Source organism: Lonchura striata, chromosome 20 (assembly GCF_050655825.1).
Source record: "Lonchura striata isolate lonStrDom1 chromosome 20, ASM5065582v1, whole genome shotgun sequence".
NCBI classification, from domain to species: domain Eukaryota; kingdom Metazoa; phylum Chordata; class Aves; order Passeriformes; family Estrildidae; genus Lonchura; species Lonchura striata.
The window spans coordinates 1,623,454-1,637,521 of NC_140722.1; the positions used below are offsets into that span (position 1 = coordinate 1,623,454).

The following is a 14,068-nucleotide window of genomic DNA, read 5'->3' on the forward strand; positions in this document are numbered from 1 at the left end:
AGCAGCATTTCCAACTCTACTCCTGCATTCTTCTGGCTTCTGAGCCCACAGCCTGTCCTTCGGAGGGGCTGCAGGCAGGACACCTGCTTCCAGCCTCTGTGGCCCCCGAGAGTGGGCAATGCCCCTGAAGATTTCATCCAAGCAGATGTCAGTCAGGCTCTTGGCAGAGCAGGTCACTGGTCTTCTGAGCCAGTGGGAACAAACTCCATGCCTTGGGCAGGGTCAGGCCAGCCTGCCAGAGGGGACAGCCACTGCTTTTATATCAGGGTTGAAACAGGTATTTTTTGCTTTTTAGCTGTTGTTTGCAGTGATGTCCTGCAGGCAAATGGCAGCTGGAGATTAATTTGTGTCACTGTTCATTTCTGTTCTTCATCTGCGCTGCTGCAAGTGCAGTGTGCTCCGTGCTGTCCCCTCTGATCAGGGTCTGGTCCTCAGCCTCAATTTATCACATCTTCATGGACAGTGATGGAGCTCCTGGGAATGCTGGAGCTGGGCAGTCCTGCTCTGGCTGCCCGCTCAGGGTTGTGTCCCCAGAAGAGCACTCCCTCTCAGAAGTACACCTAGTATCTCTCTCTTCCACCTTCCTGCTCCTCTGCAGGCTGAATTCTGCCCCTGGTGTTGTGGGACCCCACAAAACAGAGATAAACTTCCTCTAGGATAATGTCTGGAGGGGCATCACCCTCCGAGGAGGGATTCCACAGGACCAGGAGCTTCTCCCGGTGCCTGCAGCACTGTGATGAGGCTCAGGGTTGCTGATGGGAATGAAATGTGAGCAAGAGCTGCTGCCCTGGAGAGGTGTCCCAGGATCAGTGTGAGTCCTGCCTTGAGTGGAGGAGCTCCCCATCCCTGTTTCTCCAGGCTCTGTATTCCTTCTTGGGAATGGGGCATTTCCCCAGCTGTTCTGTGCTCCAGGCCACTTTTTAGAGAGCTTTTGAGGGGCTGCTTGACCCTTCTGGCCGCTGTTCCCTTTGCGTGGCCGCCCACGGTGCGGCCTGTGGACCCTGTCCGGCCTCTGCATAGACCCCCAGGGATCTCTGGTCCGGCAGCAGCCCCACCAGCAAGGGCCTGCCCCGCCACAGCCAGAGCAGCTCCAGGGGGCTCAGGGCGAGCCGCGGCCCGTGTGCCCCCGGCAGTGCCACCCGCAGGGCGTGCCCCGGCCGGGTCACCTGGCGGGGGTCCGCAGTGCCCGGTGCCGCCCGGCGCTGCGCGCCCCCCGCGGGATGGGGCACGCGTGGGCCGCCGCTTTCGTCTATATAAGGGCGTCCCGCCGCCCCGGCCCCGCGGCCCCGGCCCCGCCGCATTCTTCTGCCTTGTATGGGCCGGGCCGGGCCGGGCCGGGACCCTGGGCCCGCCCGCCCCGCGGAGCCGCGTCCCGCAGAGCCGCGCCGGCCCCGCAGCTCCCGCACGGCCCGCAGCTCCGGCAGCTCCCGCGGCTCCCCGCTCCGGGACAGGTGAGGCGGCGGCGCCGGGACCGCCCCGGGACGGGAACGAGCGGCCCCGGGACGGGAACGAGCGGCCGCGGCGGGGAGAGAGGGGCGGGATGGAGCGGGAGGGATGGAGCCGAGCGGAGCGGGGGAGCAGCCCCGGCCGTCCCGGGAGAGCAGGGGGAGCTAGCCCGGCTGCCTCGGGGAGAGAGGGAGGCAGCCCCGCCGCTCCTCCAGCTCTGTAGTGCTGGAGCTGGTGCTGAGGTCAGCCCTGGGGACGGGTCGGGGTGGCAGGAGGATCCCCCGTGGTCCTGCCGGGCATCCTGTACCCGGGCAGCCTCTTGCCAGGCTCAGCAGAAATGTCCCGGCAAGGGCAGGTGGGGATGGATCCTGAGCCAAGCTGAGGGTAACTGTCTGCAGCGCCTTGGAGCTGGGACATCTTGGCTTTCCCAGGATGGCAGAGCTGCAGGAGCAGATCCTGTTGGCACTGACTTCACCCACCTCCTGATCTCTGAGACTGTTCCAGCCTGGAACATCTGCTTTTCCTCCAAGTCCTTTTGCTGATGACCAGAGCCAAGATCCAGATGCATGCGTGATGCTCCAGATATCTCCCCAGTGTCCTGGGGGCAACTTCAGGCAATAACCTTCTTCAAAGCAGAAAAGCTTTATTTAGCTCATTTCCTTCAGCCTTAAGCACAGAGGGATGTTGTGTTTGGTTTAGTCTTTCCCATGAAAATTTGAAGTCCTCTTGGCTTCCCTCCCAGCATGCCCTTTTGGTACAAAATGTTTCGAGTGTGATAAAAGCCAGGCAAGCTCTAAAACATGGATGTGTAAGAGAAGGCGGCCGGAACTGAACTTTTTGGAGTGGAACATCCCCGAATGTTAACAACCACCGCTGCTGACCAAAGATGGTTGGGTTCCTTCAATCGCTGGAATTTTTTTCCTCTCTCCCTGGCAGGCTCTGTGCGGTTGTAGGAGGAGTTTGCGGTCACCTCCCCCCTCCGAGGCGCTGCGGCCACATTCCCCTGCCGAGGTGAGCCCCTTAATTCCCCTGGGAAAATAGCGAACTCCGGCCGGGACGCGTTGTGCCGACTGCCCGAGGCCATGAAGACCTTGTGCCTGTGTCCATTGCCCGGCCTCCCCGGGCATCGGAAGGGGCTGGGTGCTTTGCACACCGAGGGGAGGCTGCGGAACTTTGGAAGGGTTTGTGTGTGTCACATGGTGAGCTCCTTGTCTCCTAAACTTGGTGGGAAGCAACTAGTCCAGAAACCATCCGCTGAACTTGCAGCTGAGCCCCACAGCTGTGCGTGGACCTGGCGAGGTCCCCAGTGTCCGGTGGAAGCTGGGGGAGGGCTGGGATGAGCTCAGCCTCCCTGGGGGTCGCTGCACACTTTGCTCTGACTCTGATGCTGCCCTGGTCCTTCCTCCCTGGCATCAGTGCCGGTGGCTGCGGCTGGACTGGAGACACAGGGCTCAGGGTCTGCTTTCCTCTCACCTCCAGGCTAGGCTCCCTTTCCCAGATCTCTAATAAGGGCCATAAAAGGAGTAGAATGGCAGCTGCCTGCATTCCTGCGGCGTCGAGTGGGCTGAGGATTCTTCCCACAGCTCCTGGTGCCTCTGGCTGACACTGGGGCTCCCATGGCACCAGAAATCCTCCTTGGTGAAGCTGAGCAATGCCACATCCCACAGGCATCCTGAGCAGGGCTGTGCTGGAGGAAAGGGATGGTTTAACAACGAAAGAAGCAGGGGAGATGAGCTGCTCCCTGCTTCCCCCCCGTATGGCAATCAGTGAGCAGCCCTGGGGCTGTGAGGGGTGCCTGTGGCTGGCAAAGGTTTGTGCCAGGGGCATGCACAAGGCACCACCTCACCCCACCGGCCCTCGTGCCACCCTGGAGCAGGGCTGGGACCTGCTGCCTGTGCGGGGATGCAGGTGGCCACATATGGTGGGGGGCCAGTGCTGTCCACCAGTGAATGTGGCTGCCTCGTGGCTTGCTGGTACTCACAACTCTCTTTGGGAAGTGGCACTGGGCAGACGTTTGAGCACAGTCCCCCCTGAAGAGCCAATGTTTGCCCTGCAGGACCATCCCCTGGCACAGCCCAGGCTGCTGGAATCACACTCTGCCTCCCTGACACAAAGCATCCAGTGGAGGCACGTCCTGCCTCTTGCTGCCAGGATCCTGTGGAGGAGCTGCTGGAGCAGATGTCCCTGCCCAGCTGGGCCAGGGACAGCAGGACAGTGCCTCTGCAGCCTCCTCAGCATTTCCAGAGGTGGCTCCTGCTGGAGCAGCTTCTGAGGAGCCAGCCCTGGGAAACTCTTAGCAGCATATCCTGGGAGATCATAGCTTCTGATCCATGTGAACACCCCAGGGACTGGGGACAGGCTGCTGCCACCTCTGCTGGAGGAGCTGCCCTGTCCCCTGCCTGCCACTCCTCCTTCGTGCCACCCAGCCTGTCACAGCACCCTCAGCCCAGGGGTCAGCTCCTGCCGGGACTGTGAGCTGGAGCAGCACAGGGGAGCTGCAGGGGAGGGTGGAAGCAGGCAGGAGGGGAAGGATGGGGCTGGGACGGGCTGCCTGCCCTGGCAGCATTGCCATGTCCCTTTGGCTTGTCCCACCCTCCCCAGCACAGCCAGGAAGCAGCACCAGGATGGAGCTGCTTGCTTGGTTTTTACCAAGGAGGAAACACATGGCAGTTTATATTACTGATAAGTGGGAGTCCTTTCCTCTTTCAAACGAAACTATTTACTAATTTATGAACTCTTTAGGTCAGCCCCACGGTCCCTTGGGTCTGGCTCAGGTGGGGAGGCACAAGCCTAGCAGATCATTTAGCCTTCACTGCAGAAGGCTGGGAAATTGTTTTGGCAGGACAGTGGCAGAGGGGCAAGGAAACAGGGGCAGCTGGTGACAGGGGGAGTTGGGGACCAGATCAGTGTGTGGCTGTCATGGTGTCACCCAGCACTGACCTCCTTGGCTCTGCTGCCCAGATTCCACAGTTCCTGGGCTGGAGCAGTGTTGGGATGGTGCTTTCAGCAGGGGGTGCCAGGAGCAGGACCTGTGTCCATGTGTGTTTCCCTCTTGCTGAGGGGAAGCTGGAGCTTTGGTGGCTGTACCATTTGTTTGAGCTGAGTCCAGCCCAGCTTGCAGGGCATCATGGCCAGGCACTCCCTGCAATGCTTCTGGAACTGGGTTTTTGGGAGTACTAGAAAGCATGGCTACCAGGGGAGTGTGGCCATCAAGCCCTTGTGCAGAGCAGGGACTGCTCCAGCTGAATCAGGTTTTGCTGCAGATCCCTGCACAGAATCCATGCACAGGAACCTTTCCCCACACTGACCCAAAAATCTCTTCCCAAGTCCCAGCCAGCCCAAGGCGGCTGTCAAACAGCAGAGATAGAATGACTGACCTGGACCTTGGGACTGAGCATCTTTCCAGGGCACATTTTGGATCAAACTGCAGATCCATGTGCTGTCAAAATTGTACTTAATCCTGCTGAAGAGCATTGTCTGTGGAGATGGTGCCAAGCTGTGCTGCTGCTGATCACAGTCAGGGCAGGGTAAATATTTGGATAATATTAATTAATGTGGTGAGAGGAAAACTCCTGCTTATTTCTATAGTCTTCTAATAATTCTGCTAATAATTTGATGTCTTTTGAAAGCCAGCCCAGTGCCATGGGCCAGCAGCAGAGCTTTTATTTCTGGTTCTGACTCAGCCTGGTGGTGTTGTGGTGTTGAACTGAGCTTCCCACACTGCTGCCGTGGGATGTCACCGGCCCGCTCCATCTGGGGGGGGTCACTGGTGCCATCTGGGGGGGTCACTGGTGCTCGGTGCTGCCTGGCAGGGCATGCAGACAGGGGCTGGCCTGCTGCAAAGAGCTCTGTGGGGCTGGAGGAAGCAGCAGGCAGAGAGGGACTGCGGGATGAGGTCTTCTGCTCACCCAGTGTGAGCTGGGCTCTGCAGCCCTGCTGCTCCCCTTGGCTGGCTAGGGACAAACATCTCTTTCCTGGTGGGCACTGGTAAGGAGGGAGAGTTCAGGGGATGTGAGGTGGTTTGGTGGCTGCTGTCAGGTGGTGAAGTCAGCACAAGAGAGGGGGCTGAGGGAGCTGTGGATTCCATCCTGGAATAGGGGGCATGTGGGTGATGAGGGAGGACTCCTGGGGACATGGGGCATGTTCCCTGCAGATGAAGGGTCCTGCCTGGGCTCTGTGGATGCTCCCACAGTGGGATGGGAGCCTTGTCAGCCCAGCTCCCTCTGAGCTTGGCTGGTCACTATGGTGTGTTGGGCTGCGATTTGACACTGTCTGATGCCCTTGGAATGTCCTTCCAGCACAGCCCAGCTGCGGGACCTGGAGAGCACAGCAGGCTGAGGACCAGGCTGGTGGTGCCCTGCTCCTGCCCCAGCCCCTACCTCTGCTACCCCTTGAGAGCGAGATAGCAGGAGAGGAAGGAGAGACCTGGAGAGGGGGTTTGTGGAGAGGGCAGGGGAAGGCTGTCTGAAGGTTCTCTGCTCTGCTCTGGTCCATGCCAGCACCAGGGGATGTTTCCCAGGTCTCCGTGGTCCCCCTGGGGTGAGCACTAAAGACCCAGCTGGGAAGCAGATCCCAGAGCAGCCCACGCAGGGTGTGCAGCCCAGCAGGGACTGTCCTGCTGCAGCTCACTGGGGTGTGTCTCCATGAGAGAGAATGTGGCTCCTGAATTACTTCATCCAGGGCACTGATGAAGAGCCCAGGTCCTACTGCCCACACGGAGCACAGGGCTGATTCTCTGCTCTTCCACCCTGGAGTCCCTTCATGATCCATTCATTTGCTATTGTCCCAGCAGCTGCTGCCCAAGCCAGACACTGGCCGGGAGGAGAGCCAGGGCTGTGTGTGAGGGAGGAATGGCTGTGGCACAGTGTCCCTTCCCTGGGCTGGCCTCGGGCCAGCCTATCCCACAGGACCATCCCACAGCCAGGAGTCCCCTGGGAGAAACCTGAGCATCCTCCTCTCAGGCAGTGTCAGGGAGGAGGGTGTTCCAAACCCTGAGTGCATTCCTCAGTCTGGCAGCCCCCTGCTGGGAGCCTGAGGGGGACTGGATGCCATCCTGAGGTGGGAGTGGGCTCTCTGCTCCTGTTCCTGCTGGGGGCCCCAGTTCCAGCTGGGCACAGCACCCCCCACCTTGGAAGGACCAGATTTTCCTGCTGTCATCCTGCCCCAGTGGTGCTTGGGGTCTGAATGGTCCCTGTGCCATTCCCCATGGGACACACACTACCCCAGCCATGTCCCCAGAGGTGGGTCTGTCCCACTGCTGCTCCCCCTTCTCCTGGCATTCATTACCTGTAACAGCAGCACCATCCTCAGTGCCCTGCAGCCCCGGGGCTCTTGGCTCCTCTCCTGACTCTGCAGCCTTCCAAGGCCGATGGTCTCCTCTCCCCTCTGCCTCTTCCCATGGGCTCCCTGGGCAGGGCTGGAGGTCACCGGGATAGCAGCAAGAAGTCTTTGACCCCCCAGGCATGGGTGGGTGGATGATGGATGGATGGATGGATGGATGGGTGGATGGATGGATGGATGGGTGGATGGATGGATGGATGGATGATGGATGGATGGGTGGATGGATGGTGGATGGATGGATGGATGGTGGATAGATGATGGATGGATGGATGATGGATGGATGGATGGATGGATGGATGGATGCATGGATGCATGGATGGATGGATGGATGGATGGATGATGGACAGATGGATGGATGGTGGATAGATGATGGATGGATGGGATGGATGGATGGTGGATGGATGGATGGATGGATGGATGATGGACAGATGGATGGATGGATGGTGGATAGATGATGGATGGATGGATGGGATGGATGGATGGATGGTGGATGGATGATGGATGGATGGATGGATGGGATGGATGGGATGGATGGATGATGGATGGATGAAGGATGGATAGATGGATGGATGAGGGGTGGGTGGAGATGGATGGGTGTACATGGGAAGCAGTGGTGTCTGAGGAATGTGCCTGGAGCAGATAACCCCTTTGTGCTCGTTGCTGGGGCTGCTTCTGTGCTGTGACAAAGAGAGTGCGAGGGGACCCCCCCAAGCTGGCAGCTGGGCTGGGCCTGGAGAGCCTGTTGGAGTAGGGGGAGGTGGAGAGGCATGGCCACGGTGACTGAAGTGCCAAAACCTCCATCCCCATGGCCCCGGGACTGGCACCCAGCTGGGTGCTGGGCCAGGCGTCTCTCCCCGTGCCTGGATATGCAGAGAGGACAGGCAGCGAGTGGGTTTGAGGGCTGCCTGCAGCCCTAGGGGATGGTCCTGGGGAACTGCAGTGAGCACTGCCTGCTCTTTGACTGCCCATGGAACTCATCAGAGCTCAAGTCCTGCCCATCCCCATGGCTGACCCTGTGTCTGTCTCATCTCCCTGTGTTGCTCAAGTATGTGACAGCTGGGGAAGTTGAGGCACAGGACTGAAAGTGCCGGGGTGGTGTGTCCCTGTGTATCCCTGCTCTGGCCCTCTGGCTCAGCCTGTCCCCAGCCCTCCTGATGCTCCTGCCCCCAGGTACTCCCCCAGCCACCAAGATGTCCAGCAAACGTGCCAAAGCCAAGACCACCAAGAAGCGCCCCCAGCGTGCCACCTCCAATGTCTTCGCCATGTTTGACCAGTCGCAGATCCAGGAGTTCAAGGAGGCTTTCAACATGATCGACCAGAACCGAGATGGCTTCATTGACAAGGAGGATCTGCATGACATGCTGGCTTCCCTTGGTGAGGACACCCTGCACCTGTGCCCCCACAGGTCCCTCTGCCCCTGGCACCACCTCGTGAGCAGGGAGAGCTGCAGGGTGACCTCACCCAGCCCACACCCAGTGCTGGACACTGGCTGTGCTGGGATGCCTCAAAGCTTGGGATGGGATTTCTCTGCTCCAGCAGCTGACAGAAGGGGTGTTTGTGAGGCATCCAAGGGCAGCACCTGTGCTGCTCACAGGTGCACTCACCAGAAGGGAAGAGACCCTCGGAGCTGGAGAAGCTCTGCCCTGGGAGCGCCAGGAGTGCAGCCATGGAGTGTTTGAGTAGACTCACCCCAGAATGTCACTGGGGCTGTCCCATGTGGAACAAAGCCCTCCTGTTGCTCTCAGCTGGGGTGAAAAAGGCAGGTCCCCGTGCTGGTGTGATACCTGGGCTGGTTGAGACTTGCAGGTCTGTTCCCACTCCCTGCTCTGAGCCATTCTCCATTGCTGCAAACCATGGCTCCCTCCTCCCACTCCCAGTGGTATCTCCACTGCACTTTGGGAGATCTGTCAATGATTGACCTGGCAGTCAAACCTGTTCTGGAGGTCCTGCCTGACCGCAGGAGGGATCTCCCTCCTCCCAGAGAGCCAGAGCTCTGGGAGCAGAGAGGGGCCAGCGCTGGGGGCACAGACCTCAGCAGAGCAGCTGAACCATCGCCAGTGCACCCATGGCGGGAGCAGTGCTGGGGACATAGAAACACGAGGCTTGTGTGAGGACATTGCTGCACCTCTCATCAGAGCTGTCAGGGGGATGGGAAAAGCCATGGGTTTCATTCCAGTAACCCCCAAATCAATTACTGCACTTCCCCCAAGGCAGAGCTTGTTCCCAGGTGTAGATGAAAGCATCAGGAGAGGTGCTGAGGGGGGAGCACCAGGCACTGCAGAAACTCCCTTCCCATGTTCGTGGGGTGGGTGAACAAGAACCAGCAGATCAATTTGCAATGGATAAAAGTCATTCCAGCTGTTTGCACGGGCTGATCCCGGGGATGGGAGCTGGGGGAGCAGGGTCCTGCACCCACGCCCTGCCTGTGTCCCGCAGGGAAGAACCCCACTGACGAGTACCTGGAGGGGATGATGAGCGAGGCGCCGGGGCCCATCAACTTCACCATGTTCCTCACTATGTTCGGGGAGAAGCTGAACGGCACCGACCCCGAGGACGTGATCCGCAACGCCTTCGCCTGCTTCGACGAGGAGGCCTCAGGTGCAGCGCCGCCCCTCTGCCGCAGCCAGCACAGGGGCTGGGCCGCCCTCGGGAACAGTCCCCAGGCAGCTCCAGAGCGCGGTGTCTTCGGGAGAGGTGGGGAAGCTGCTGTGCTCAGCCCTCCTGGTGCCCCCTGCTAATGCTGTGCCCTGCCCTCCTTGCAGGCTTCATCCACGAGGACCACCTGCGCGAGCTGCTGACCACCATGGGGGACAGGTTCACCGACGAGGAGGTGGATGAGATGTACCGGGAGGCGCCCATTGACAAAAAGGGCAACTTCAACTACGTGGAGTTCACCCGCATCCTGAAGCATGGGGCCAAGGACAAGGACGATTAGAGCCTGCAGCCACTCGCCCCTTCTGCCCCGTCCCCTGCACACCACCTGCCCCTTGGCCACCCTTGTTGCCCCACAGCAGACACCTCCCACGGGAAACACCTCCCAGGACCATCACCCTGCGTCAGGACACGCTTGGAAGGACACACTCCCATCACTGTTTCTGTGTGCCCATCCAGCCTTCCCTTCCCATCACTGGCCGCCCCAGCCTTGCTGTGACCTCCCCCCAGCAGCCACTGACCCCCTCAGAGTCACCATGCCACTGATCCCAGGGCTGGGGTGAGCATCCCTGGCTGACCTGCAGGGATTTGGGCTGGGTCCAGCCTGAGAGAGCCCCATGCAGGCCCATAGCATAGCCCATAGAGGAAAAGCCTCTCTCCCTCTCCTCCCTCACTCCCCCTTCAGGAAAGAACCCCCATTTTGTTCCTCCTTCCTGTCTGTTTTATGGCTTTAGAGCCTGAGATCTGAGGGATTCAGGAAGCTGAAGGGGTGTATAAAGCCTGACGGGTGTGACAGATGTGTGCTGTGTGTGGCTGCCTCGTGACCCTGTGCCCCCTGTGCTGTGCCCAGGGCTTTGGGAAAGTTTGGGCACTGCAGCTCCTCACCTCGCTGCCCTTGTCAGCTGGGGCCCTTTCCAATGGGGCAGCCTGGTTTTGAAACCAAATTGCTCTCAAATGATGTAAAATCAGCTTGAGCATCATTTTCTGCCTTAGCTGGTGGGCTGAAGGTCGTTCGGCTCGGCCCCTGTGTCAAGATGGGCTGAGAGACACTTGGCAAGGTGTCAGCCGTGCTCCCCATGTCAGCTGGTCCAGGGTCCCAGGGGCTTGGCTGTCCTTCTGTGTCACCCTGGATGGGTCGGGGGGGCAAGAGGCAGAGAACATAAGAAATGGGGAGGAGGTTTGTCCCCTTGGTTTGGTTATTTGTCACCACCCTGACAAAGGTGTGGGAGCATGGGATGCTCCTACCTTGATGCCTTGTGAAGCTGTGGTCTTAAAATGCCGCTTGAAGCCTGCCCTGGAGGGAGGTATGAGTTTCCAGCAATTCTTTATTTAAAATGGGGGGACAAACCTACAAAACCTGGTGAGGGCATAGTGCATGGCAGATGCTACCTGTGCTGGGAAAGCTTGGCTAGGGTCTGAGGGAGCTCCATGGGCATATGCTGGGCTCAGGGGCATCAGAGTCTTGCCAGGCCCCAGGTGATGCTCTCTCACCTGGAAGGTGATCCATGAATGAAAAGCTTCTCCTTGGTCTCAGTGCTCCTATTTTGCAGGCACTACTAACACCAGGAAAAAGGAACTAAATTGTCAGATTTGAAAGGGTGACCCGGGATCTCCAGGGAGTTCCCCAGGGTCAGGGCTTGTGCTCTGCAGCAGCAGTCCCAAACCAGCCCACCTCCAGCCTCATGGGTACCAAGCTTCTTCCCTAATTCACTGCTGTGCTAGGGAAAACCTACAGTTCTCCCACAGCCAGAGAGAATTCCGTGGCCTGAAGGCTTCTGGAGGCCTGGATGCTTTATAAAACCTCCTTCACTGTGACACCCAGCAAAGTGAGCATCCGACAGACATCACTTTAGGGCAGAGGAGCTGATGTTGGAGCTGGGGACAGATCAGCTCCTGGAGCAGCTGCATCTAGGAGTGCTGCTCAGCCCCTCTGACCCCAAGGGATCATCCTGTGAGCAGCCCAGATTCTCACAGTGCCAGGAGTGGGAAGGACCCACTGCTGCTCTGAGCTGGGAGCTGCCACAGACTCCAGCCTGGGCCTGTCAGAGGTGCTCCCTCAAGCAGCTGCCAAAACTGCTTGGTCTGAGCTGCCTCATCACTGGCATGGCTCTGGTGGCACTGTGGGACTTTCAACCCTGAGGCAGCAAAGCAGAACAAATTTGTTATTGGACACTGGGGTATTTATGGGAAGAGTAAATAAACTTCACTGACACAGGTTTTCCAGAGCAGCTGTGGCTGCCCCACCCCTGGAAGTGTTCAAGGCCAGGTTAGACAGGACTTGGAGCACCCTGGGATAGGGGAAGGTGTCCCTGCCCATGGCAGGAATGGGAATGAGATGGGCTTTAAGGTCCCCTCCAACTCAGACCATTCTGGGATTCGATGAATCGATGAAACTCCAAAATTATCTGGGCTCACATGAACCTCATGGAGTTCAACCAGGCCAAGTGCAAGGTCCTGCACCTGGGTCAGGGCAGCACCAGCACCAGCACAGGCTGGGGCTGGCTGGGTGGGGAGCAGCCCTGGGAGGACTTGGGGGTGCTGGTGGTGACAAATTGGATGTGACCTGGCCATGGGCACTGACAGCCCAGAAAGTCAACTGTAATTGGGCTGCGTCAGAAACAGCAGAGACAGCAGGTGGTCCTGATCTGACTCTTTTCAAAGGTATTAAATAGCAGCAAAATAAAGACATTCATTTCAGAAGTGTTCACTTGGGGCAGGGGGCACCAGGTTAGGTGAACCTTTAGGTCAGTCTAGAAGAGCTGCTCCCAGTGCAGAAGTGTCTCCTGAGCTCGGAGGGCCCCTCCTGTGTGTCACCTGGTGCCCGAGGCCCCTGGGGCTGTCCCTGGCTCTGTCCCCTCTGCAGCCTCCCCCCGGGTGTTTATCCCCAGGGATGAGATGCCCTGAGCCTGCTCTGCTCCAGGCTGGGCAGTGCCAGCTCCCTCAGCCTCTCCTCATGGCAGAGATGCTCCAGTCCCTCCATCATCTTCATGGCCCTGAGCTGGACTCTGTCCAGTCTGTCCCTGTCTCCTGTACTGGGCAGCCCAGCTCTGGGCTGGGTCTGTGACAGCTTTCAGCCCAGGACCTCCTGACCCCGGAGTTTTGCTTTTCTCAGTGTTGTGAGCTCCATCCTGGTGTCCCCACACTCCTCTTGCCGTCTTGAGATGTAGCTTAAAGGAACATCAGAGAGCAAAAGGGTACAGCAGTGGCTGCTGAGGGGGTCTGTCCTGCCCTACGGCCTCCAGGAAGAAATCAGAGCAGAGCTTCCCCGTGGGAAGGGCAGGAGGAGATGGAGGGAAGGGCAGGAGGAGATGGAGGGACTGCAGTGCCCAAAAGATGGGCTCCAGCTGGAAGCCAGCTCCCAGGACCAGTCCTGCTGGGGGAATCCCAGCCTGCAGCAGGTCCAGTGGCCCTGAGCAGGGAGCAGGACCTGCTGCTGGAGCAGTGGCCCCGGGGGCAGGGTGGCAGCAAACAGCCAGCACAGCCAACCACAAATCCAATTTGTTGTGCTAAAAGTGCAGATTGAATATCAGAGGGTGGGCAAAGGATGGAGAGTCCAGTCTGGAAAGTGTCCATACCTGGGAGGCTGGCTGGGGATTCCAGCATCCCCCTGGGAATCCAAGCATCCCCCCGGGAATTCCAGCTTCCCCTGGGAGTTTCAGCTTCCCCTGGATTTCCAGCATCACCCTGGGGTTCCCAGAATCCCTCTGGATTTCCAGCATTCCCCCTCAGGCTCTTGTTGGCCGATTGTCGTTCAAATCGCTGAAGTTTAACAGTATTATCATGTCAATGGGCCCGGGCAGGGCTCAGCACGGACGAGCTCTAGTGGGAAGGGCAGGGAGATGCATCTCAGCCCCTTCCCTGGCCCTCATCTCAGAGGCTCCTTACTCCCCATCAGCCGGGAGATCTCTGGGGTGCTAGGCTGGGCTTGCCCAGGGATTCAGGCTCCTTCCATGCTCCATCAGGCACCCGATGGGATTTTTCCAAAGTTGCTGTCACACTACCAGTCCAGGGAGCAAAGGCAGGTAGAGGGAACTAGGGGGTGGCTCCTGGCCCAGCTCTGGGCGGGTGGTTGAGCGCAGGAACAATTTCCTGCTCGTCTCAATTCGGTAGAAGACTAAACCAGCATTTTCCAAAAGGTGGGAGCAAAAGCAGGCTGCTCAGGAGGACAGTCCTGCTTGGGCACTGTGGCTGACACAGCCCGGGCAGTCCGGGGGTCTCTGGGGGTCTCTGGGGCGTCACACACGCGGCTGCAGGGGGAGCAGAGCGGGCAGGATGAGCCCACCCCTCCCGGTGGTGGTCCTGGTTCACAGCGGGCAGGAGCCAGCCTGAGAGGAGGCTGGGGATGCTCCCTGCCCGGAGGGACCCTGCAGAGGATGGGAGGTGCTGCCAGGGCTCCCCACACCCACCTGTGCTTCACCAGCCCTGCTGCCTTGGCATCAATGCAGCGATAGCAGCTTGGGGCACAGTTCAGATCATAGAAGATTTAGAAGCAACAAAATAAATGATTTAAGGAGTTCTCCTTTTCCTTTTGCTATTTAATCCCTTATTGCACCACACATCCTGCTTTTCCCAGACCAAAAATCGACCATAAAAGGAGGGGGTTTATAACTTTTTTCAATACATGAAGGGA

The 14,068-nt window shown here is 58.9% G+C and overlaps 1 protein-coding gene across 1 annotated transcript; it reads left to right on the top strand.

The window, feature by feature from the left end:
* The first annotated feature begins 1,361 nt into the window (after positions 1 to 1,361).
* MYL9 (myosin light chain 9) lies at positions 1,362 to 10,235 on the top strand. Its single transcript, XM_021536603.3, has 5 exons — positions 1,362 to 1,451; positions 2,383 to 2,457; positions 7,957 to 8,160; positions 9,223 to 9,384; positions 9,549 to 10,235. The coding sequence occupies exons 3-5, from the start codon at positions 7,977 to 7,979 to the stop codon at positions 9,719 to 9,721; spliced, it is 519 nt and encodes a 172-aa protein (XP_021392278.1). The 5' UTR covers positions 1,362 to 1,451; positions 2,383 to 2,457; positions 7,957 to 7,976; the 3' UTR covers positions 9,722 to 10,235.
* The last annotated feature ends 3,833 nt before the right edge of the window (positions 10,236 to 14,068 follow it).